This window comes from Neolamprologus multifasciatus, chromosome 4 (assembly GCF_963576455.1).
Source record: "Neolamprologus multifasciatus chromosome 4, fNeoMul1.2, whole genome shotgun sequence".
NCBI classification, from domain to species: Eukaryota; Metazoa; Chordata; class Actinopteri; order Cichliformes; family Cichlidae; genus Neolamprologus; species Neolamprologus multifasciatus.
The window spans coordinates 21,726,817-21,751,804 of NC_140442.1; the positions used below are offsets into that span (position 1 = coordinate 21,726,817).

The 24,988-nt window shown below is 40.6% G+C and overlaps 2 protein-coding genes across 3 annotated transcripts in view; both read left to right on the forward strand.

Moving 5' to 3' along the window:
* Positions 1-12,945, forward strand: part of arhgdig (Rho GDP dissociation inhibitor (GDI) gamma) — a 35,060-nt gene extending 22,115 nt beyond the window's left edge. Inside the window, exons 4-6 of the mRNA XM_085157281.1 lie at positions 4,124-4,200; positions 7,319-7,382; positions 8,061-12,945. Of these exons, the coding sequence (XP_085013407.1) occupies positions 4,124-4,200; positions 7,319-7,382; positions 8,061-8,257 (338 nt within the window). The 3' untranslated portion in view covers positions 8,258-12,945. The remainder of the gene's footprint in view (positions 1-4,123; positions 4,201-7,318; positions 7,383-8,060) is intronic.
* A 2,539-nt stretch (positions 12,946-15,484) lies between these two features.
* Positions 15,485-24,230, forward strand: rpusd1 (RNA pseudouridine synthase domain containing 1). Of its 2 annotated transcripts, none has more exons than XM_085157279.1 (6): positions 15,485-15,592; positions 17,013-17,236; positions 17,321-17,444; positions 20,164-20,266; positions 20,422-20,523; positions 20,734-24,225. In XM_085157279.1, the coding sequence occupies exons 2-6, from the start codon at positions 17,049-17,051 to the stop codon at positions 21,150-21,152; spliced, it is 936 nt and encodes a 311-aa protein (XP_085013405.1). In that variant the 5' UTR covers positions 15,485-15,592; positions 17,013-17,048; the 3' UTR covers positions 21,153-24,225. The 2 variants fall into 2 exon arrangements, with proteins under 2 accessions (XP_085013405.1, XP_085013406.1); XM_085157280.1 differs by lacking the exon at positions 15,485-15,592 and adding an exon at positions 15,599-15,875 and having other exon boundaries at positions 20,734-24,230.
* Positions 24,231-24,988: the final 758 nt, after the last annotated feature.

Sequence of the window (24,988 nt, forward strand, 5' to 3'; positions counted from 1 at the left end):
AGTCTACGAACAGTGAACACCCATGTGCACACCTGTGTGGATCGGCGCGCTTGTATTCAAATGGTTTCCCCATGTAATGGTCTGCAAGAGGATGTAGAGAGCCATAGCCCTGTCCCCCAGGGCATGAAGCAGGCATGGAGGAGATCCAGGCCCCAGACATCCAGAGGCCCCAGAGTGCAGGAGCCCAAGGAGGACCACCGAAGGGGCATCCGTGCCACCTTCATGGGAAGGGCTGAGGATCCCCAGACGAGGGGTCACCCAGTAGCCACCGGGCAGAAGCTAGAGGGGGCTGCACCGGCGTGCCCGCGGCAGCCAGCTGTGCCAGAGTGAACCGAGCCGCAGGCACAGAGGCCCGAGGGCCCTCCGCGCCCCAGAAGAGGCCTGACCGAGCAACAGGCGCCAGGCCCCGCCAAGTAGCCACCGGGAGTGAGCTGGTACATACCTGAGCGCCCAGCCCCGGACACCAAGAACCAACAATGCACCGACCCCTGAGGACATCAGTCACCGGCAGGGAGTGTGGTGAGGGGAGATAGGCCTCCACACTTGGAGGGCCTGGGAGTTCCCAGAGAGGTGGAGTCTAAGACCCGACCTGACATATAGACACAGACAAACAGGCACACACAGACACAGACATCCATTCCCACCCTCATGCACACATATACAAACACTCAGCACTCACCCAACGTAGGAATAAACGTAAATGGACATGTACACACAATCACACTCCCCAAACATACTCTATACCCCGGGTCCAGGTATCCTCGCCCCCAGAGGGGGAAACAGCACTCAAACCCAAGAGATGTTACCCTTCCCTCCGAGGTGGAGGCAAGCAGACCGCCCCAGGCTCCACAGCAGCAGGGAGGCCAATCGGACAGCCAGCATCTCTTCCCAGCCCCCCCGCCCCGATGGCTATCAGAGAACGGGGGGGTGTTAAGACCCCATACCTCCCTCCTCCCGCTCAAGTGTAGTGTTGCTGCGTGTTGCTCTAAAGTGTATTTAAAACAAGGGAGAGCATGGTGCTGCTGCCAGAGAGCAGCAGGTGTTAGCACGGCCCCTCCCGAGAACCCTCAATGTCTACATGGATTTAAAATTGAGAGGTGGGCACCGGCGCCAGAGGTAGGTTTGAATACACATACCGTCTACTGGACGCCGTTAACGTGCCCACCTTCAAGGCCCTATATATATATATATATATATGTGTGTGTTATGAGAGTGTAAGTAATGTGGATGTCTAAGTTGTGAGATAAAATTGAGGCACAGGTGGCCAGAAGAGGACGGGTTTGTTTTAATGTGTTTGTTTTAATGTGTTTAAAACAAACACATTAAAAAAAAAATATATATATATATATATATTATTATTATTATAATCTTAAATATAACGCCATAAATAAAACGTTTATTTTCGTAATCCATCATTTTATATTAACCTGGGTTACACTCCTCCACAGAGAAGCAGGAATTCACCATAAAAAGTGGTTTTCTAGATAATGCAGTTTTAAAATAACGCTAGGAAAAAAACATCTAAAATGAATGATGAGGTGGGAAGTGTTTGATGAACTGACCCATTCAGAATAACCTTTGCTGCTAATGATAAACGAACCCTGGACTACACACAGAGGCATAATTGTGTAGGCAGTGTTAACTGATAGTGGTGTAATCAGTCAATTATAGCCCTGACTGACATGTATCAACAAACACTGGGTGGATGTTTCTCAAGTCAGCTACACGATTATCCCAGTGTGATCCTTTGACTCTTATGCAGCACCAGTATCGGGTCAAAATCATAACTTATGCAGCTGTTTTGACATTTTTCTCGCTGCTGTGCCGCTACACATCCGCCCAGCTGTTAACTACTAATGACTGCTTTGTATACGGCTGTGAGTTTAATGTGCGCTAATGCATCATATTTAATATGAAGTGTGCATGAATTTTAAATGAATAACTAGTCTGAAGAGTGTGACACAAGCATGTGTAGCTGTTAGAATAATGGAGTGGAATAAAAAAAGTAGAAAGCTTCTCTATAGTATGATGCTCATGTAGCACCGCTGTAATATCCATGTATTATTATTATTAAATAAAAGATATAGATATGATTAACCCTGCTACAGAATATAATTCTATAATTGACCTTTGAATTAGGTCAGCAACCAGAATGACTACTTAAAACTGACTTGACAAAGAAAATGACAAATTTGTGATTTTGTGGCATAAAAAATAACAAGCAGTGAGTCCAATATGTGCAAAGTGTAAGGTTTAGGCTGAAAGCCTATGCGATCATTGGGTGTATTTGTCTGTGTGTTGTGTGTGTCTGTGTGTGTGTATCCTTGCATGCATACTTGCTGGTGTTCATACCTGCTTGTGTTTTTTTGCAAGAGAGAAGGGGGTGAGAACAGGTAGACAGCTTTCCAAATTGACCTATTTTCTCAGTCAGACGCTCCCAAGGGTGGCCAGCTTCTTTTCTCTTCTCTCTGTCTCCTGAGACGAGAGTAGGGAGAGGAAGGAGGTGCACAGGAAGGTAGCGAGGGGGGTTACAGGCTGCAGTTCAGAGAGGGAGATGAGTCCAAAGAAATGAGACAGAAATAGAGATGGAGAAGCTACCGAGGTAAATGGCATGTTTGGTTTTTATCTGATGACTTTATCTCGCAGCAACAAGAAGCTCCCAAACCACAAGGGGGTGTGCAGATTGTCAAAATTAAGACATAACCACATACTGTAGGAACAGTTAGGAGTTTATATTTATTTATTTATTGCGAATTTAAATGTACTACATCTACGTGGATTTTTAAGATGTCTTGCTTTGATTCTCTGACTGTCTCACTTCTTCCTCGCATCATATCACTGCTATCTGTTTTTTTTATTTGCCCCATTCTTCTATCTGTCCTTCATCTCCTCCTCCTTTGCTTCCTCTTTTGTTTCTCTTTGTCCATTAGGAAGCACTCAGGACTGATGGTTTGGTTTAAATTGACATATAAAGTGATTAGGCAGTGGATGCATTTCTGATTGCTCTGTGCTTTTTCAATGGGCCAGGATGCATTGCCACCACTGCAGTATGAACTCATTCAACCACACCACACAACTGAGACACTTTTACTATACAAAGAAACCATACTGGTTTTACCCAGTAACAATAAATAACCAGTATGTCAGAGTTCCTCTAAAGGTACAGTCAGCAATTTTTTTCAGGTTATTTCATTTAAAAAAAAAAAAAAAAAGTACATAAATTAGTCATCTTCCAAAAAATTGATACGTTTTCATAGGTTATTTTATGGAAAGTGCCATGTTCCCTCCAGTCAACCTACAACTGACAGGTTATACAATACCAGCCAGTTATACAGTAAGCTAACAATATGCCTGATAATATTTGGATAGAGCGTCCTTAAAATCGCACTTTCTCCTTGATTATATTCTCACATCCTATAATAGTTTATTCACTAAGCATCAGAGTCCAACAAAGTTATATCGACTTCAAAGAAAGTTTCATTAATACCAGCTAACAGAGGCTAACATACGCTAACAGAGGCTAACATACGCTAACAGAGGCTAATTGTTTTAAGTCACTTCTTAAAATCCACTTGTTTTGATTGGCCACAGTGTTTGACTGGGAGTTGTTTTTGTATTGTATAATGTATAATGTTAAGTACTATTCTAAAGCACTTTATAACTAAAAGTTAGCTTGGTTTGGCTAACTATGGCACATCTTTTTGGTTTTGGCTGCCAAAAACATGTTTGTCCTACATCAGCTACCATAGCTAGGATTATGTGCTTTAATTGGGAGGGACAATCTGCAATCTACTAACATCTCAAGGGGAAAATGTTACGCACTATAACTTTAAGCACATTTTCTTTATAAATTTACTCCTTCCGATTTAGCAGAAAACATGAGAAGACAATACTGGGAATTCACTGGCATTCCTCTTTAAACATTATGTTTAAATATCATGGTGGTCATATTATGGTGCAATTCTCCAGTTGCTGTGTAAGTCAGTAAGCTACATTTATGGACATGTAAGAAGCAACAAGAGGGTGACCCTTCAAGTCATTTTACATGTGGAGTGAGTGATGTCATACATGTCATGTGGTCCATTAGGGATGTTTTATTGTTTCTTTGTTGTTGATTGTGCAGGTGACCTGATCGCTCTGAAGGAGAAGAGCTTCTCCTTACAGGAGGGAGTGAAATACAGACTAAAGATACACTTCAAGGTAAGATGGAAAGATACAGTCACACGGATATATTAAGGATGGCGAGCCTTATAGTGGGTTACTCTGTGTGTGTGTGTGTGTGTGTGTGTGTGTGTGTGTGTGTGTGTGTGTGTGTGTGTGTGTGAGGGATGGAAACAAACAGATGGGAAGGTATCTACTGGAAGTGATTAAGAGGTGGAAAGGGAGACACAGTGCTGAGTAAGCCACCACGTGCTATAAAATCAAACCACCAAAATCAAAGCAGACCATTATCTTTTTTTAATGGGCTTTTTCAGTGCTGCTTAATTTTATAGTGCTTGTAAAGCTTCATGCTGGAGATGAAACCCTTTTAATGCTGTGGAAATAAGACTCGGTGGGAGTTTTCACGTTATCAGCTGTCTTTGTTACGTGAACACTGAGAGGCCAAGGGCAGAACTGCAGAATATGGCAGTTTGCACCAAAAGGCAAGACGTTTTTATACTGTTTACAGACAGCTCACTGGAAGAGTCTGTCCATCTTGATTCTTTGCTGGCGGTGGATTAGAGGTCACTTAGGTGGAGCCATTGGAGGAGCACACTCAAGGTTGTGATCCACTCTGACACACTGAGGCTCAAAGGAAGGATACACACAATAATTTCTCAGGGAAGATTTGTCAGTTTCTTTTTCTCCGGAGCCCTTTCATTAGCTTCCCTTCTGTCACTGCACTCTGCTACACATTTAATGCTTTCAGGGGATTTTCCACTTCAACAAACTCTTCCAGTTCTGTACATATCAGTTTCACACTCGAATCTCACCACAAATTCAGACTGTCTTTCACTACAACCCGGCAGAAATCAGTCCAGACAGGGGTAAAGGTTACACAGGAATCAGCCCTCAACAATCTTTTCCTGATTTTTTTTTTTTTTTTTTTTGCGGGGGGGGGGGGGGGGTGTCTCTTTTTGATTTATACTTTGTCTTTGCAAAGGGACAAGGTATCTGTCAGCCACAGTACAGGATACAGTGGGAACACTGTGTTCAAAGGATATCGTGCACAACTGACTACATCTCGTACTGTAAAATTATAAGGAGACAGAAATAGGTAGGGTCATTTTCCACAGCTGTCACTTCTCACACTGTGGGAAATTGTCCACTTCAGTAGCTTTTGTACTACTGGAAGTCCTCTGTGTGGTTTAGTGGAGGCAGCACACATAACCAAAATATTCTCCCACTGGCGCCTTCACACAGGTTTTGTGCTAGATAGCCGGCAGGCTAAGTTCGGAGTTGTGGTGCATGTGTGAAAGTGACTTTAATGATTGTGTTGATGTTGTAAATTTCCCTGAAAGGTGTGGATAACGTTGCTATAAATGCTGCAAATGAACATTAAATTTTTATTTGAATGTGTTTCCGTATTGCCAAGTGCATGCAGAGGTTTTTTCTATATGTAAATGTAAAGAAAAAAGTAAATATCCAGTTAGTTATGTTTGCTCATTATGACACCAGTAACAGCCCAAATTCCTCCTAGTTTATTTGTTATATTAATAAGCATGATGATAGCAGTTATTTAATTCAATTCCTCTTTCCTCTGTCTCTTTTAATAATGTTCCTTTAATCATTCAAATGCTACCCCGCCCAGCTTCCACACTCTCCTCTCCTCTTCCCAGCATCATCATCCTTTCCTGCCTTTCTCTTGCCTCACTTCCCTGTTCTCTTCTTTTTCACTTCATGCTCTGCCATCTACACTTCCTCACACCTCTAATCTCTTCCTTCTTTTCTCTGTTACAAATAAACCCCTCAACGTTTAGCTGTCACATTCACAATAAACACCTGAGGTGATGAAAATGTGTTTGAAACCAAGTGAATTCCCCAGAGGGTAACTTCATTAATTATTTGCCACAGAAATAAGAAAAGGTCAGAACTCAATTGTAGTTTAGCTGCATGTAGGAACTTCCCTTGAATCAGTAGGGATAGTAGTTTATCGCATTTTTGAAATTCGGTGGAGCTGATTGTAAGACAACCAGGAGCCAGCTCATCTATAACCCTGCGTAGGTCTTATTGTCTGAGAGTGCGAGAAATACTATTGACCTGGAGATGAAAGCTAAACATTGCTGGTATGATACAGAAGTAATTTGAATGAATCACCAGGAGCAAGTCACCCTATCACCTGGATCTTTATTGAAAAGCAAAGAGTAAGTTAGCCTAGAAAATAGGTCAGTGTGTGTCTAAGTGTGAATGTGTGGAAGTACTGGGCTTGAGGAAGGACCCAAGAGACCTTGCCCTGAAGGAAAAGGTAGAGGTGGGTAGAATAGCCAAACAGCTCAGGGAATGAGCAGCTCAGCTGTGCTGCAAGGACACCTGCTGGGCAAAGATTATCACTGCAGTTTGCTGTTACATTTAACGATGGTTTACTTCATTGATTGAATGTTTAAGGTGCCACAAACCTGATGTGTGTGTAAGGGTATGTGTAGAAATAATGACAATCCCAGAATTTCTCTCTTTTTTCCATGAGACTAGTATTTTTTCCTCACCTCATTAAAATGTAACGAATAAAGTGAAACTTATAACCCATTTTGTGAAATGGATAAAATACAAGCTAATAAATAAAAATCTGCTGAAAAAATTGATTTAATTTGCCAAAAGGATGCTGGATAGCAGTAAATCTCCAATAGCAGAAGTACTGTAATGATGGATGGAAGGATACTGCTACATATTACACAAAGCTGTTTTTTCCAGCTGTGGTCTCATCTGAATAAAAGGTAATTGTGTTTTAAGGCACTTTGCATAGTGAGTGATGAGCAATTGTAGTATCTCTGTTTGTGTCCCATGTTAGAAGATCTGGACTAAATTAGTCCACATAAGATTACAAATCTCAGTTATGTACATTTTGTTTAAGTGTCTGGTATTTTTTTCTTTAATTACTTCATTTTCCTTTTGTACATAAAAATGTGTTTCCATTAATGTAGCAAAGATATCCTTAATGTTGTGTGGAGATTTCTTTTTTACATCGGTTTATGCTGCATTATGCATTACGTGAATTAGACACTCTCACTTACCTTTTGCTCACTGAGTTTGTGTGAACTGATTTCTTTTTTGGGGGTGGGGGCAGCCTGGAAAGAGGAAATCATAAATTAATGAACATGTTTGAAACTATGTGTGTCTGCAGGTGAACAGAGAAATCGTTTCTGGCCTGAAGTACCGTCAAGTGACCTACAGAAAAGGAGTGAGAAGTAAGTTCAGTCATGAAAAAAAGTGCTGGAACACACGTCTTAACCTTTGAATCCAAGTTAAGAGGTGGATCCTATTGCCACAGGTGTGTAAAATCAAGCATCGAGCCATGCAGTCTGCCTTTACAAACATTTCTGAAAAATGGGTAATTCTAAAGAGCTCACTTAATTTGAGCATGGTGCACCAAGTCAGTTCATTAAATTCTATCCTAAATATGTGACGATCATCTAAAGTGGTATTATTGCAAAGTGGAACCATTAAGTAACCATAGAAACTCAGCCACAAAGTGTCAGAGTATGTAGAGTTAACGATGGGGGTAACCAACACGCTGACGACTCAGCGACTGCAGAGATCCAAACCTCCACGGGCATTAACATCAGCAAAACTTTGTGCAGGGAGCTTCATGGCTGAGCAGCTTCTGCATATTGTCCACATATTGTGTTTGAATGCAACTAAACATCCATCAACAAAGACACTGAACATCAGTCAGTGAAATGGACTTGTGTTTCTATTTTTTATGAACAAAATATTGTATGTCACATACATTTTGTACAAAAATAAAAGTACAGAAGGGTGAAAATGGCACCTTTGAAATGTTTGCACTGAATGCACAGATAGATTGTTAGACTCAGAGAAAAGGTTGTTAGAGAGCTACATGCTCTGTTTGTGTCTCTTCACAGTGAACAAGGCGGTGTACATGGTAGGAAGTTACGGCCCACGCGCAGAGGAGCAGGAGTTTCTTTGCCCGATCAATGAGGCAGCTAAAGGCGCGATGTCCCGTGGCCAGTATCAGATCAAGTCCTGCTTCACTGATGATGACAAGAACGTCTACTTATCCTGGGAGTGGAACCTCAATATCAGCAAGGACTGGAATTAATCGATTGGGAGTGTGTGTGTGTGTGCGTGTGTGCGTGTGTGTGTGTGTGTGTGTGTGTGAGAGAGAGAGAGAGAGAGAGTGTGTGTGTGTGTGTGTGAGAGAGAGAATGTGTGTGTCAGAGAGAGAGTAATAATTCTGCTCTCTTTCCTTCTTTCACGTCTATTCTTCATCCCCTCTTGTCTCTGTCATCTTCATTTCATGAGAGCTACCTTGCAGTGGCCAAAACAAGAAGTTTTCTAACTCTTCTCTTCCACCTTTTCCCTCCTTTTCTGTTTAGTGCACTACATGCAGGCCTCCAGAAAACCACGAGTGACTGAGACTTTTAGAAAAGAGAATGCCCTCTTTCTCTGCTATTGTTCAGAGTTAACCACATGCTGAAATCTCCCTTTCCACTTGCTTTCAGTTCCTTCCTCATGGCGCGTGTAGACAAGTAATGAAAGGGTGTTTAATCCATTCAAGGCACAAATCCAACAAAATATAAACATGGCAAAATTGTTTTTATAGCTGAAGGGAAACAAACTCCAGAGACTGCTGTTGTGTCCAGTAAGTAAGGTGGATTTATTCTTTTTTTTATTTTATCCTTATAGAGTTAACTGGGACAAGATGTCCTGAACAGCTTGCAGCACACATTAGAACAGGTTTTTTTTATAGCAACATCACAACAACAGTCGCCTCTAAGTGCTTTATAGTGTAAGGTAAAGACGCTACAATATTAGAAAGAAAATCGCACCAATCAAAAACCCCTATGAGCAAGCACTTGGCCACAGTGGGGAAGAAGAAACTCACTTTTAACAGGAAGAAACCTCCTGCAGAACCAGCAGGAGGGATTTTGAATTCACACATCAGAGCATTTCAGGTTTAAAAAGCAGAGATACAGACAAAAGTGAAGATGAGAGGGGCAGGCACATGCCGGTGATAGAAAACGTTGTTTGGTCCATTCACAGAGTGAGCTCGGCAGCAGGGACAGCTCATCGAGGCAATTAAGCACCAGATTAGCTGAAAAAACCTCAAAGTCACAAAGTGCACCTGTGGTACACTTTCCTCCTTAAAATTAGTGTGACTTACACTTCAAGATTGTATCTCACATTTCTGCTGCAAATGGTTGAGAAGCAACTGCAGAAATATAAACAACTCAGAACCAGTTTAGAGTTTTCATCTGTTTCTAAGTAATACAGCAGCTGATGTCTGGGTGTCACTGGGTGGGAGAGAATAGGTGTGCTTATAACATGTGGGTTATAACAGTGTTATATGCCAGTGAGGGACAAGATCATTGTTTACCCTGTCCATCCCTGATTTAATAGAATAGAATAAACCTTCATTATCCCACGGATGAGAAATTTCAGTGTTCGGTGTTTAACATTGTACGCTTTAAGGATAAGAGATTTTTAGGTAGTAACATTCTTTCTTTCTTTCTTTCAAGTTTCAATTTTTTAATTTTTTGGGACCAACACAATTTTAAATTAGAGATTTTAACAGATAAATACTATTTATAAGTCTAATGTTACTTGTAATTGCTACCAGGGATAGGGTGGGTTAGAAAATAGCATAATCAATCCATTACATCTTAAAAAAAAGAACACTGTTGGTTTTTAATCATTTTAAAGAAAAAGCCCGGGGAACTGAAAGACAGATCGCCTGTGGTGTGCAAATGTTTTTTAAATGCAGCCAACAAAGTTAAAAAGGGACAATTCAGTTTCAAATCATTATTCAATTAATAATTAAATACCTTTAAAGGTTCGCTTATGGCAGATTAGCCTGTAGAGACTGGAGCAGAATTAGCACATGTGACAATGTGCTCAGTTTTTTCTCATTTAGCTGAAAATGTTCCCAGTGACAGCTCAGCAAAATATAACATCAAACACTCACAAATATAGATCTTTGAACAGTTGGCTATGGTGGGGAGGAAGAACTTCTTCCATCCACCAGGACCAGTTGGGAGTAGGAGAAAAGAAAGTAGGAACAGCACATATTTAGCATCACCCTTAAACATCTGTAATAATCTTGCACAAATGTAAATTGGCGCTATTTGTCGTGAACAAATGTGGGTACTTTGTATCAAAGTTTAGGAACTGTAGGTCCAAAATTTCGTGATTTTAAAGATACTGAAACAACAGGCGTCACAACCGTACCTGCTCCCAACATATAGCAAACGTAATTGTGCCTCTGAACTGGCATCATACACTTAGAAACCCACAGGACATTACTTGGAGTGAGAGACTGTGGCAGCAAAATAGGATACATTTTAATTAGGTGCATTTAGATCATTTAGATTCACTGACACTGTGTTTGCTGTCTTTCTTAACATCTCAGTTTTGTGTTTTCTCATATGTTTTTTCTGTTTTCTGTTTTCTGTTATTGATTATAATAACTTTTCACATATTCTCTCTTCCCCTCATAATGGTGCGTCATCTCTCCTAAACCCAGATTACTCTCCAACTAAAAAGGCCCGACCTTTTTGCCTTCGTTTTTCATACACATGCTGTGTTTTAACTTTTGTGTTTTCTATCGAAGCGCCAGTTCTCGCGAGACTTTGTGGCATGTTTTATTTGAAGGAGCAGACCAATGAACGACTGGAACTGAACTGTGTATATTGTAGAAAGAGATGCATGTAAGTCCTTAAGGATTTGATACGCTTATGAACTAAATTAAACCTTTCTAAACCTCTCTCTTATACCAAGGACGTAAGATGTGAATAATATTCAGCTTTCGAGCTTGAATGTGAGAGCAGTAAATCAAGGGATAAACTGGTGTCCCTTAAAAAATACGTAATATCATTATTGTGTCAAGTCTTTGGATATGATATTTTCATTGTAGCTGAACATATTGAACTCTGAAGTACCATTTGAGTGAATCATCGTGGTCTAAGACTAACTGTAAATGTTGGCTTGTTGGGTGTTGCATGGTTTAGCAAGATTCTCTCTTTCTTTTTTTAAGGATTTAATGTGATTAAAAGAAAAAAAATATTAGCGATGCGATATCCAGATGTCAGTAGTGGTCGTATACTGCGGATACAGTATTTACGGGAACCATTTGTAAGGCACGGATAGCAGAAAGGAAAAAAAAAAAACATTTTCTGGATCTGATGCCGAAGCCTGTAACAATCAAGTGCTGCATCTTTAAATATTGGTGTCAAATCTAGTATCCTGTATCTTTTAATAAAGGTAATTCAAACTGAGCTTTTCGTTTGTCTTAAACCCAAGTGTGCTTTGCTCTGCTCATGTATTTTCACAGGACTCTACGCGATCGTGTTGAGTTTTTCCAAACATGGTGCTGTTCTTTATGGCCAAACATCTTCACTTTAGTGTCGTTTGCCTAAAGGACATTGTTCCAGAAGTATTGTGGTTTGTTCACATGTAACTTTGCAAACATAAGTCAAGCTAAAATGTTGATTTTAGAGGAGCTTTCTCCTGGCAACACTTCCAAACACGCCACACTTGTTCATTCTTTATCTAATTATACTGTCATGAACTTTTATATGCTAACTGTGGCCGGCAGAGATATAGCTGTTGGATTTTTTGCAGGTTCCTCGAACATTTCACAGTCTGACCTTGGGAGGAATTTGCTGGGACACTCTTTGGAAGATTGTGGAATTGTCAATGGTCCAGACCAGCAAACTGCCAAAGCTTCTCCGTTCAGAGTTTCTCACACTTCCTGATGATCTGGGAATCAAGTGCATGTTATTAGCAGCACCTGGCTCCTACTTACTTCTTAATTTCTACAAAAACATTAAGGGTGTGAAACTCATTTTCACAGGACTGTAACAGGGTTGGGAAATTAGAACAAAACAGCCTTTTTTGTGCAGATTTAGTGCATTATATTGATTTGATCTTGAAAACACATAGCAAAGTTTAAAGAGGAAAAAAAAAGAAGCACAGGAACACATGCCTGATACCATTTTTAATATACATAGAGGGAACAACATGGCCAGTAGGACCTCCAGAAAGTACAGTGCTTCAACACAGCTACATACTTTTTTTCTTCTCTGAAACACAGAGGCGCTAAATGGCTCATTACAAACCCCTCCAAGTATAAACGCACTTTAAATCCATCTTCAAGTATCCATGCCTCTGTTTCCTTACTGACACTTTACAGCTTCTTGATTTTTGTTGGGCAAAATGACAAGCAGTACAGTCCACACTATTTACATATGTAAGATGGCCTCGCTTGTCTGCTTATCCATTCGTGAAGCTTCTGTCACGGTTCATCCCTGAATCAGTCAGTCACGGCGGTGGTGGTGTTGTTGCTGCTGAGGGCCTGCTCTAGCAGGGCTCGCTGGGCGGAGGCAGGCAGGTAGAGGAAGGAGTAGACCAGCGCCAGCAGCAGCAGAGCCAGCAGCAAAAGGAGACCCCAGTCCGACGTAATTATAGGCTCATCACAGCGAGCCTGCAAAAATGACTTATTATGCATGGTGGAGAGGCGGCTTAAAATACTCACGGCAGTCTCAGAAAGTAATCTTACAGAAATAAAAGCAAGGTCAGAAAAATTACACCTTTCAGAGTTGGAAATAAATGAATACCGCTTATATAAGCTGTGTCCTTCACGCTTTATCCAAATGATATAAAATAAACGGTATCTACACAGCCTGCCTTGTCACGTCTCTGAGCAAAAAAAAAAAAAAAACAGTTTGAGAAAAGACCTGGAAAAATGCTCGTATTATGGCCGGCAAAGACTTTTGCACCAAACTCAAAGTGGTGCAGAAAAGATCAAAACAGTGCCAAAAAGAAAAAATACATCCAAGATAGAGAAAGCTTGTTAGAAATCAAGCAAATCCAAAGCAACAAGGAATCTTTAGATATCTTTTTTCACACAATCCACAGTAAGGATGCTGAAAAACTTCCTCTTACAATATCAGTATTGATGCTTGCCTCCTGCACAGTGTCTGCCAGCTCATCCTCTCTCATCTGACTGAAGCGTTTGTGTTAGTGCCACGTGCATCTGTGTGTGAGCATGTGTGCCTTCTTATCGGAGTGCATGATTTGCTATGACATGTTATGAAACAATAACCAGAAAAACAGCATCACAGCAGCACGACTGAATCCAATTCTCCAGCATTTGACTCAACACACACACCAATTATATAATAAGTCTTCATCCTCTTAGCTCAACACACATTATTACCTGTCTGCGTTCAGGGATTACTCTCTGGAAGAGCCTGTGCTTTATTCAACCAATGTGTTTCAGCACGTAATGTTCCAAAGAGTCTTCACTTACTATATTAGCTTTGGACCTATGAGGAGGTCAAAGCGTGACAAGATGGAGAAACGTTTTCGCTTCAAAATTCATTTGACATCTCTGTACTTTTTTCTTCACCCCATCTCTGAATCTGAGCCCTTTGTCTTCGTCATCTCGCACGTCCTTGCTCAGGTGCCCTCCAATGCCCCGGGGCAGACTTGAACAAAGCACATAAACAAAACGTGGCATTTCATTACCTCAGCTACCACATGCTCACAATACTGGATTGTCACATGGACCCGTCAGATTAAAGTCCCGAGGTGAAGGTGAGGGATTATGAACATCACAGTAACTGTGGACTGACCTGAAATGGTACCACAGGGCAATAAATAAATAATAAAATGAGACAAATGCAATAAACATAATGTGCTCACTCCAGTCCAGATGACAAGCTGTTTGACTTGTAACTGTTCAAAGTTTTCAATAGAGTTGTCAAAAACTAAACATCAGGAAGCGTCTTCCTCACTCTCTTCGCTTGGCAATAAAATCACAGGTGAACCGATAGCGTGCCTATAAATAATATAGATGCTTTATCTAAAATACCACATCTTTAAATCCTCTGATGAAGGACAAGTTTTTCACATTCATTCTCTCTACTCTTTGTGCAGACGTCTTGAGCTATTCCTGATTTCTTTATAATTTATTTTACTTCCAAGGAGCCAGACTTTCTTATAATTTATTAAGGCAGTGGTTTCAAAACTTTTTTTTGCCAGGGCCCCCTTTGTTTTACAAGAAAAATGTTCGTGCACAACACATAATTTGTCCCCACCTCTGTATTTGATTCTTAGAAAAATACCAACGATAACACAATTTGACAGGAATAAAATATTATTTTTGCCCCAAAAAGCTGATTCACAAAGAGCTGTTAGCTGAAAACTTGACATATCCTGGCCATATGTGCAGTGGATCCTTGATAAATTTGAGGAAAGTGGACAAGTGATGGATGAGAAAAGCAACAGCGGGCTTCTAAAAAATATCTGCGCCAGCTGAACTGTATTTGAAAGTCATGTTCTTAGGAAATAGAAAGACATTCAGACCTGATTCATGACCTGAGAAATCTGTCTGTTCACTTGAGCCATCTACTGTTCACTGAAGCCTCACCATAAATTGCCTCTATTAGAAGGGTGGCTATAAAGAAACCACTTTTAAAGAAGGGAAACAGGGAAAAAAAAGTCTGAGGTAAAAACCCAGCACACTAGAACTGGACTGAAAGACAACAGGTCTGAAGGAGTGATGAATCCAAACTAGAAATCTTTGGTTCAATGTGTAGGTCAGGAGAGAGTAACAACAAGCAGTATCTACAGGATCTTGTTGAAATTATGAACACAGAAACGTATGGTCAGATATTGATCCACCACGCATCCACCTGGAAAGCGTCTGATTGGCAACAGCTTCATCTTTCAGCATGACAATGATCGCAAACACACACACTGTACGGTAAAGGCATACCTGGATAGAAAAAACACACAGTCGAACACTATCAGTCATGGATTTTCCTCTCCAGAGCCCGGACTTCAACATTATTGAAGGATTGTGTGATCATCTTGATAGAGAACAGAACAAAAGGCAAAAACATCCAAAGAAGAGCTTTGAATGTCCTTCAAGAAGCCTGGAGAACTATTCCTGAAGACTACATAAAGAAATTACAAGAACCCTGCCTAAGACAGTTAAACCTGTGTTGAAGAATAATGGTGGTATTATCAAATATGGAGTTTCACGCTTGTTACAATTGTATAAACTGATATCTTATATACTGTATTTCTCTGTATGTTTTAAAAGATCTCCTATTTCAAATTTTCCAAGCAAAATATGAAGAAATACGGGGTGGTTTAAGACTATTGCACAATACTGGAGACTTTTAATCCTTGAACAAAGTAAACCAGCAACGAGGTGAATCATAAAATGTTTGTAAACGTAAATCGTTCATGTATGGTGAAATAAACACCGTCATACACGGGTGGTGGCGCTGTGCACCTTTTAAGCTAGTCTGATGACCCAAAACACGCACGAAGAAGATGAAGCGCATGCGCAGTGCAGTGCGTCACAAGCAGCTATGTTTACATCTGTTGAAAACATTTATCACTTTTTGGGTCCTTATTAACGGTAAGTTTTCCGGTTATATTAACTATCATAAGAAAGCCATATAACCGGGCTTTCTTATTCAGAAAACATATTTTATCATACAACACAGGTTAGTTGTCTTATGCTAATAGCAAACCACTAGTTAGCAAATCAGCGGTGCTAACTAGTGGGCGCATGATTTACTGCCACACGCGCAGGTGGATGGGATGCTCTCACGGCCAAGGAAACGTCCTCGAATATAAGACAGGCTACGGCCACCGGTCTGTTCTCCTCACAGCCATAAAGATGGTTTGGCGCACTGCGGGTGAGACCTCTGGAGGCTGTCGCTTTTTTGATACTATCCTTTTAACTCCTCCATTCTGGGTCAAATCTGATCCTTTTTTTTTTCTTTTAATTTGACAGCAGTAAAAATAAATAATTAAACATGAATGTTATTGCTTTACCCTGAAATTCGATGCCTTTTCCGAAAGTTACACAAAATACGCAAAATGAAAGTTGAATCACAAAAATATTGTTGTACACCGAGGCTATTCCGGGTCAAAATTGAGCTGTTTCTTTTCAGATGAATTTCAGATCTAAACCTGGAAAACTGTACATGTCAGGTCTGTGTGTATTTCTTATGGGAGAGCGCTGACAGAGGTGAAGGCAGAAGCTTGATTCAGTCATGAGAACTGTCACATTTGCCCAGTTTCCCAGAGAGACAGGCACCTGCTGGTTTTTAAAGGATCGTGGAGGACTCTTCAAACAGTGTAATAGTAAAACACCGTAATTTTGCACATAAGGAGTTCAAACATAGGGTGCCTTGAGAGATTGTACCTTGACACAGACACGAGCATGGTAGTAGGTTGATGAGCCCTGTTGCATCAGAGCAAGGTTTCTGGTTTAACTCCTGCAGGGCTGTTCTGCATGGAGTTTGTATGCTTGACCAGCTCTAGAGGTACCTGGACTGAGTTTCCATCAGGTCCTCAAGCTTCCTTCCACAGTCCAAAAACATGCATGTCAAGATAAAGTGCTGTATGAATGTGTACTTAAGATGTTAGAAGACCTTTGAGTGATCAGTAAGTCTAGAAAAGTGCTGCATGAGCACAGTTATGTTGCATATCTATGCTGGTACTTATGCTTTGCACCTGCAAGCACAAGTATGCATAATGTAACAACAAAAAACTTAAAATCCATTTATTCCGAGTTAAATGAGATTAAAGCAGAAATCAAAGAAAGTTGTGAGAAACACTTGTGCAACACCCAAACATGCAAGGTTTCGTACCACTGCCTGCTAGTTTATACTAATCCAGTTTTATGCTCTATAATTTATTGACTGTTGAATTAATATAAGTGGCAGCTATGAGGTTTTTTTTTATACTGGTGAGAGGAAAGTCTTTAGTACTGTACTTCAAATAAACCCTCAGTGAAATGTGTCACGACAACAACTTTGTCCCTGTAGGCCTGCAACGCTTGTGCCAGTTAATCACTGCACACGATGAGCACGGAGCCCGCTAGCCTGGAGAGCCTGCGTGTACTGTATCACAGTGATGACTACATCGTGGTGGACAAACACTGGGACATCCGCATCGACAGCAAGATGTGGTACGAGAAGAACACCGTACAGGCACAGCTTCGCCACCGCTTCCCTCAGCTGGCTGACCCACGCACCTACTATGGATTTCGGTCAGAATGCCTTTACTTCCTCTGCACTTGTCAGATGTTCTTGGTAGCAGGAGTAGTCTTATTGTTTTCCTCGTCTCTCACAAGGTTCTGTCATCAGTTGGATTTCTCCACAAGTGGAGCTCTTTGTGTTGCCCTGAATAAAGCTGCCGCTGGCCGGGCTTACCGCTGCTTCAAGGACCGCACCGTGACCAAATTCTACCTCGCTCTGGTATGGGCTGCAAATACAGTGAAACACATGCAATTGTGTTCTGACACTTTAATGAATTTAATGAGCGGTTTTTTGTTTGTTTGGTTGGTTGGTTTTTTGTGCTATTAGAGTCCCTTAATCCATAGCATAATTACTGACAAAGATAAAATATTTTTTATCTTTCAGAATTTGATAAATAAAAATAGAGTAAAATAAAAATGATAACAGGAAATAATATAATAAGAGTAAAAGAGATAAGGATATACTGTATACAGTAAGTCAGATGGCGCATGGGACATAGAAATGTACAAGATCTGCTGGATAAATTAAAACGAGCTCATGTAAGCACTTATATGTGAGGAAGAATATTTTAAAATTGATCCTGTACTTCACAGGAAGCCAGTGCAACGATTTAAGAAGATGATCTTCTGTGTGCCTGTCAGGGGTCTAGCAGTTGCATTTTGAAAGAGCTGCAGTTGTGTTATAAGCGTTTTGCAGTAATCCAATCTGGATGTAATAAAAACATGAATGACTTTTTCTAGTTCAGAATTAGAAAGAAATGACTTAACAGCTGCTCTGATCTGTGCGTCTAATTTAAGAGAGGAATCAAACAGAACAGTTAAGGGTTTTTTTTTCTGAGGCTTAAGAAATGATGCCAGCAATCATTATCTGAAGTGATAGTGGAAACTAGGGCTGGGCCATGTCATACCGTTCACTGTAATGCCGGTATAATGTTGGGCAATGATAAGAAAATGAAATATCGCAATAGGATATGGGTAAAACGTGCATGCGCAGTGCCTTTGTTTTCATATGCACATGGCGGAAAAAGCATGGCGGCGACAGATAATGAGAAGGGCGAAAGCTGATCGTTGAATGAAACAGATGAACCAGAACTGGTTTGTAAAAATGCTGCAACTTCAGTGGTGTGGAACTAGTTTAGCTTTCGTCCGTCAGATACACAACAAAGCACTATTTTTGGTAGAGCATGCTAGCGGGCTGTCGTTATTACCGTGTTTTTCGGAAAATACGGCACACTTAAAATCAATCCTTTGATTTTTCTGAAAATCGACAGCGGCCCTTATAATCCCGTGTGCTTTATGTATGAATTCTGGTTGTGTTTACTGACCTCGAAATGATTTTATGTCGTACACGGCGCTCGAAAATCTGTCAAATGCTTTAGTACGACTTTGCTAAGCTACGAACCCGCACCGTCGGAGCATGACGGCTATCGTAGGCTGGAGCCTCGCGGAGTGATACGTACTGTGCTTCAACATAACATTAGGGCTGTGTGATATGACCAAAATCTCATATCCCGATATAAGAATTCTATTGTCCGATAACGATATAAATCACAAAAATGTAACATTTTCTGTAAATTCTGTGAATCTTGAGCAGCTCGACTTGCGTGAAGTGTTTCCAGCTGCGTTGTGTAGCTGGAGTTGAGTGTTTTAACCAATACATGAAACGATACATTTAACGATACATTTAGACATAAGTTGTAAAGGCCGCCGTTTTCTTTGTATTTATTACACTGCAGGGAAAAGCCTGTTCTAATGTTTGAGTCTAAGGTTTATTTTTTAGCACCTGACGGCTCTTTTTTACTTCTCATCCGTAAATACTCTGCATGCTGTTTCACTTGATTCAGTTTATTTTGAAAAGTTTCAACAGGATCTTGAGCTTTATTGTGAAAGGTTTATGTGGAAATTAAATGAGCAGACATGCGATGGTTTTACCGTTGTTGTTGCTAATGACAATGCATAAACACAGTCACTTGCCCGTCCGTAGTGTGGTTATATTAAATATAAGAGAAAGAGAGAACTTCAAGAAATTAATATAGTCACTACAGTGACCATCAAAACAATGAAAAAATATTGCTGTAAACGGTTTATTTTGCGACACCACGCAAACAAACGATAGCGTAAAATGAAACGATAGATGTTTTTATATCATCATCCCGAACAGCCCTACATAATATTACCGTATTGTGTGTGTATAACCTCTTTTTAAGTTTTGTGGATATTATACACGGTTATGCTGAGGATATGTCGGCCAATTTCCACTGGAAATGCCTTTTGGTTAAACTGTCACCAAGGATTTGCATTTGCACGGTTAAATTTTTATATAGCTTTAATGCACATAAAAACCATCTCCTTGTTTAAGTGAAAATACGTTGATGGGGTTTTTTGTGCACTAATAAAGTTGTGGAGTTGTAAAGTATTTTGTCTAGTGTCAATTATATCGTCAGTTATATCGTTATCGCAAATTTTCAAAAGTATATCGTGATAAATATTTTTGGTCATATCGCCCTGCTCTAGTGGAAACTGTAACTGCCTGCTGAAAAGTGGATGAATCACTAAAGTTTCAGTTTTATTTTAAGGTAGATGTGAGGCTTGGCAAAAGAAAACAAAAGAGGAAGAAGGCCATGAACCGGCCACATTGTGGGTCATCAGATTCAGGCTACTTCCCTAAACTATTATGAGTAAGCTTAACTAACAGAACCAAAATTTCCAGCTCAATTAATGATTAATAGGACCTGACAAGTACTGCCGAGTTAAGGTAGAGCAGGCAGAGAGAGAGAAAGAGAACTGACCTTCTGTTCTTTGACCAATCAGCATGAGGGATGAATGAGAGAGGAAGGAGAGCAGGTTAACAAGGATTACAGAAAAGAACAATAACCAGATGATGGATGTGCGGGTGCTCTGAGACACGGGTCAGTGAAAATACACTTTTTGCTTTCCAGATACGTGGGGCGGTCGAAGGAGAGACGCACACTGTGGACTTCTCCATCGGCAAGAACTCCACAGAGGGAAAAACACATATGATGTGTGTTGAGGGAACAGAAGGTACTTAAACTTGGCTTGGTTTGAGTCTTGTGAGTGTGAACAACAATGAGTAGAGACTCTGACATTTATTCCATCTGGACATCGTGTTGAAAGTAAATCATTAATTTCCAACAGTTGTTTGAATTATATTCTGTGTTCTTTCCTTCTGTGGTCAGGTTGTGAGAACCCCAAGCCTTGCCAGACTGAGCTCTTAGTGTTAGAATATGGGTTATATGACGGAGACCCTGTTACCAAGGTGCTGCTGCAGCCTCTCACTGGTAATTGCATTTGTTTCAAAGGACAAATGAAGATTTTCTTCTTGCAGAGGAAAGCCCAGCTTCCATGTAAAGATGGCAGTGCCTGGCCTGAGTTTTTTGTGTGTGTTTGTTTGTTTGGTTTTTTTTAACTGTAACATTCATTTAGAAAGAAGCAAACACTTCCTAAAAAGTCTCCCTCCCGCTGCCGCTCAATTTTCCTTTTCTTCTCAGGTCGAACCCACCAGTTAAGGGTCCACTGCAGCGCTTTAGGCCACCCTATTGTCGGGGACTTCACCTACAGCTCAGGAACAGACAACTCCCCGTACCGCATGATGCTGCACGCACACCTCCTCCACATTCCCCTCGAACCTCAGCCACTGCGCGTCACTGCTGGAGACCCTTTTGTCCCAGCGGTTGATCCCAAGTGGCTCCCGCAGTGCTCATTAAGGACACTAGAGGCCACTGTGGAGGCCCTGATACACAGCAGGGAGGAGGAGGACAGGAAGATTAAAAAAGAAGAGCAAGAGAGAGCGAGAAAAGAAGAGGAGGATGAGAGGAGAAAACGAAGCAAGGAGCAGAGCACTGAGGAGGAGAGTGAGGAGCAGAGGAGACAGTGCCAGCAGTGGCTGAGTGAATGGGCTGGAGATTGATTTATTATTACTATTATTATCATTATTACTTTTCATGGGTTTCGCTGTCTCCTCGTGCATGTTGAGCATGCATTTTATTTGAGTGTCCACATCTGTTTCATTTCAGCTGCATCTTGGTGGTTTAACTCCTTTACGTTCTCACAAGTTAAAATCACAAAAAGACATGTGAGCATAGTTTACGCTGCACTACTGGAATGTCCACACTATACCCACTGCAAGCTGCGAAACAAGTGCCTTGCTCAAGGTCAAGTTAATAAGAGTTCCTTGTTGCTTTTTTAATTTTAATGTGCCAACATTATAAGAAATTGGCCATTTTCTGAACTACAAAAGCAGATGTTAATTTCTCCCAGGAAAAAAAACTGTTTTTAAACTCGTGTGATTGGTTATTTATGATACAAAGCACTGACATGCATGAAGTCCCACATGAAACATACTATATCTGTAAACACTACTCAGCATCCTACCCAGGACTTTAATGTTTGTGGGCAGTTTTACAGCTTTATGTCTGTTTTAGTCCAGTACAAATACCCTCACTTGCCACTTTGTTAGGTACACCCATTCAGCTGCTCATTAATGCAAATATGGGATCAGCCAATCGCATGTCAGCAACCCAATGCATGGCATAGGCACGTCAACATGGACAGAAAGACCTGCTGAAATGCAAACTGAGCATTTTAATGCTTTGGAAGCAAAAATGGGCCCAATCTGGTACTAGCAAGGTGTATCTAACAAAGTGGCCAGTGAGTGTACAGAGCACTGATGTGGTGTACAAAGTTCATCTGTCCACTATTTTTAATAATGGCATGAAAAAATTCTATTTTTCACACTATTATTCTACAATTTTGGGGGGACTTTCCCCCTTAAAATCCCATCAAGTACCACAAACACCATTTGAATTTTAAACTGGTATATATGATTAAAAACTTGGGATCAGCTATATTTATGACTTTGATTAAGAAGCAAGGTTTGAACATGCCAATAAAATGAATAAAGTACCTGGATGCCTGATGGGTTTTTTTCCCCTCACTTCATGTTTGGATCCTGCTGATCAAATATATGGAAGAGTTGTGTAACAGATGAAATCTAGAAGTGTAAAAAACAACAACACTGCAGACTGAATTGTTAGATTTGCAAACCAACACAATTTAAATCAGTGAAAAACCGTGTTGTGACACAAATGCCCTTACACTCCGACAGTGGCGTGTCCAGCTGGGTAGCCTGGTGCCCCCCCCCCCCCCCCCCCCAACCAGACTGGCCACCCCGAAGCTAAAACACTAAAATTGAATGAAATATCAAATGTACGATTATGGTTTCACAGTGAAGCTCAGATATCCGAGGGTAAGTGAATGCAGCACCGGCTTCTACACTATGAGCATCATGTTAGCAAATGTAGGAGAGCCAAGCACGAAAGACAGCACCGCAGAAAACATTTTTTCAGCAAAAGATTAACAAGTTAACATAGCTGGACTAGCCATCGGACATTTGCACGGTGGGCTGATGACTTATTTATTTCTTTATTTTGTAACGGCATGAACAATGAGAGGTGGTGGATTGGCCAGATGCTGGCCGATGTGTAAAAATAACTCAGTTGTTTGGTGGTGGCTATGGCGGAGCTTCCACAGAGGCAACAGGTGGATGAGGGAAGGGGAGGCAGGAGGAGGAGAGACCCGAGGCAGCCGCCGGTCCGACTATCAGGTGAACTGAACTTCAGGTAAGAAGTTATGACCTGCAGTCTATCTGGGTCAGATATAAACCAAGTTTAGGTGGAGTTTATTTTCGTTGTGCTGACTTTTTACAGTCAGTTACAATAACTCATACTGCGTGAGCTAGCATGACGGAGTTTCTATACAGCTGTTCGGTTGCTATGATGTTACTGATAGTGAAGTTTATTTTATTCATAAGGTTAGTTAGTAGAGTTGCCAACGGCTCCTTAAAAAATGGAATGGTCCCTCATTCAGAGAAAATATTATGTGTTTGGTATTGAGCTGAGAAGAGACGCAGCTAGAATGAAAAAAGACACAAAGCTGGAGTTATTCTGTGTGTTTACGCTGCACAGCTGTCTCTTCTTCTCTCATTCTCCCCCTCCCTCCCCTGTTGCTACTTCAATCATGAAACTGATCAATGATCAGCTGATCGGCTTTTCTCTCTTGTTTATTTATCGCCCACTTTGCGCCAGAAACAGGAAACTAGCGAATGTCGCGCTAAACAACAGCAGCACGTTTAAGCTTGATCAGCTGTTGTTAGAATGTATTTAATATTAATTTCTAGTATCAGCTGATGTTTGCTGGAGCCACAGCTGTAAAATCTGCTGGTCATGATATCGGTTTGGATATGTGGTGAGAGGGAAACATGAGGATGAAACCAGGAGATGTCCTTACTGAATCATCAGAGCTGAACAGGTGATGGAGAAACAGGTTTACCTTTTAGGTGACATGAATGAGTTGAAGGGAAGTTATGAACTGTTTCTGAGAGACAAATAACACCAGGATCCTTTTCTAAGTAGCTGACAGCTGGTAACTGTGCAGGGGCGGGTCTAGCAAAGTGTTGCCAGGGGGCCAGGTAGGGCATCAACAGGGAGAGGGGGGCACAAAGAAATACTTTTCTTTCTTATTCTCATTTAAAATATCTAGCTTTTATTAAATAATTATCTGAAGTTTTTATCTGACGTAAAATGTATAGAAATCATACATATACCAACAAGACAGTGTACATCACTGTCACAACAGCATTTGTTTTCATTCAAAGGCTTTATGGCTTTAATACCTGGTGGGCCGGTCTGTAGTGAAAATGCCCAATTTTTTGTCCCAGTCCAGCCCTGCAGGTTAATACTGGCAGTGTCACCATGCCAGCTGACTGTATTTCATCATCAGCCAGTGTTGTTCTTCATACATCAATATTACCAAAGTTTACCATAAGGCAGCATATAAAGTATTTACTTGCTTTGAGGTTTCATTCAAATGTTAGTCTTTTCATTTGTTTCCCCACTTTTTTCCTGTTTCAAAATCAAACACCAGTTTGTGAGAAGATTATCTTCTTTTTTTTAATAGCCATTGGTTTTGCATTGGCTAATTTGGCAATTGTATGTTAAAAATGTTCGTATTTTAATATTCAAAAATGTTTTTGCCTGAAACACATGTGCACTACACGTCAGTAAAAATACTATGCAAATATTGATGTCCTTGACTGCTGAATAAACACTGACTGATTGTATAACTTGTACTTTATCAACGCAGTATCTAACAACTTTGCACCGTAGTGGTTAAAATCTCATTCTAATAAGAGTTAAAAGCGCATTCGGTTATTAGGTTTATAGAGTTATTGAATTATGGTTAACGGTTGGTAGGATTGTTTTTAACATTATCTGCCAATTACATCTGCCACCCTTCTCCAAATCTATGCCCCTACCTGGCCCCCCCAACAAAGATTTTCTAGAGACTGGATGGGTTCAACATTTCTTTTGAGTTCCATGTAACAATCCCTAACTCTGTAATTAAAGAATGCGCCATTTAATCTTGGCTGGCTAAAATGGAGTGGCTGCCGTTCAGGATTTAGCACAAGACAGCTTTTGATCAGAAAGTTTTCTGGTTTGATCCCTGGCTGCTCCAATCTGCAGGCGAAATATCCTTGGACAAGATTGTAATCCCAAGTTGCTTTCTGATGCATCCGTTGGAGTGTGAATGCTTTATAGAGTTTGTGAAACAGTTGTACGTGTCACAAACACGTGTGATTGAAGCATGTGCCTGAAAGCACATCAATCACTGCACATATTTTTAAAATCTTAAGTTAAATAACGTTTTTGATTATTTATTATAAAAAAGAAATGATATATATATATA

Coding starts and splice junctions, on each gene's coding strand:
- rpusd1 (XM_085157279.1), top strand. CDS start 17,049: ATGAGCACGGAGCCCGCTAGCCTGGAGAGCCTGCGTGTACTGTATCAC. Junction 17,237..17,320: donor CGCACCTACTATGGATTTCG/GTCAGAATGCCT, acceptor GTCTCTCACAAG/GTTCTGTCATCAGTTGGATT. Junction 17,445..20,163: donor CCAAATTCTACCTCGCTCTG/GTATGGGCTGCA, acceptor TTTGCTTTCCAG/ATACGTGGGGCGGTCGAAGG.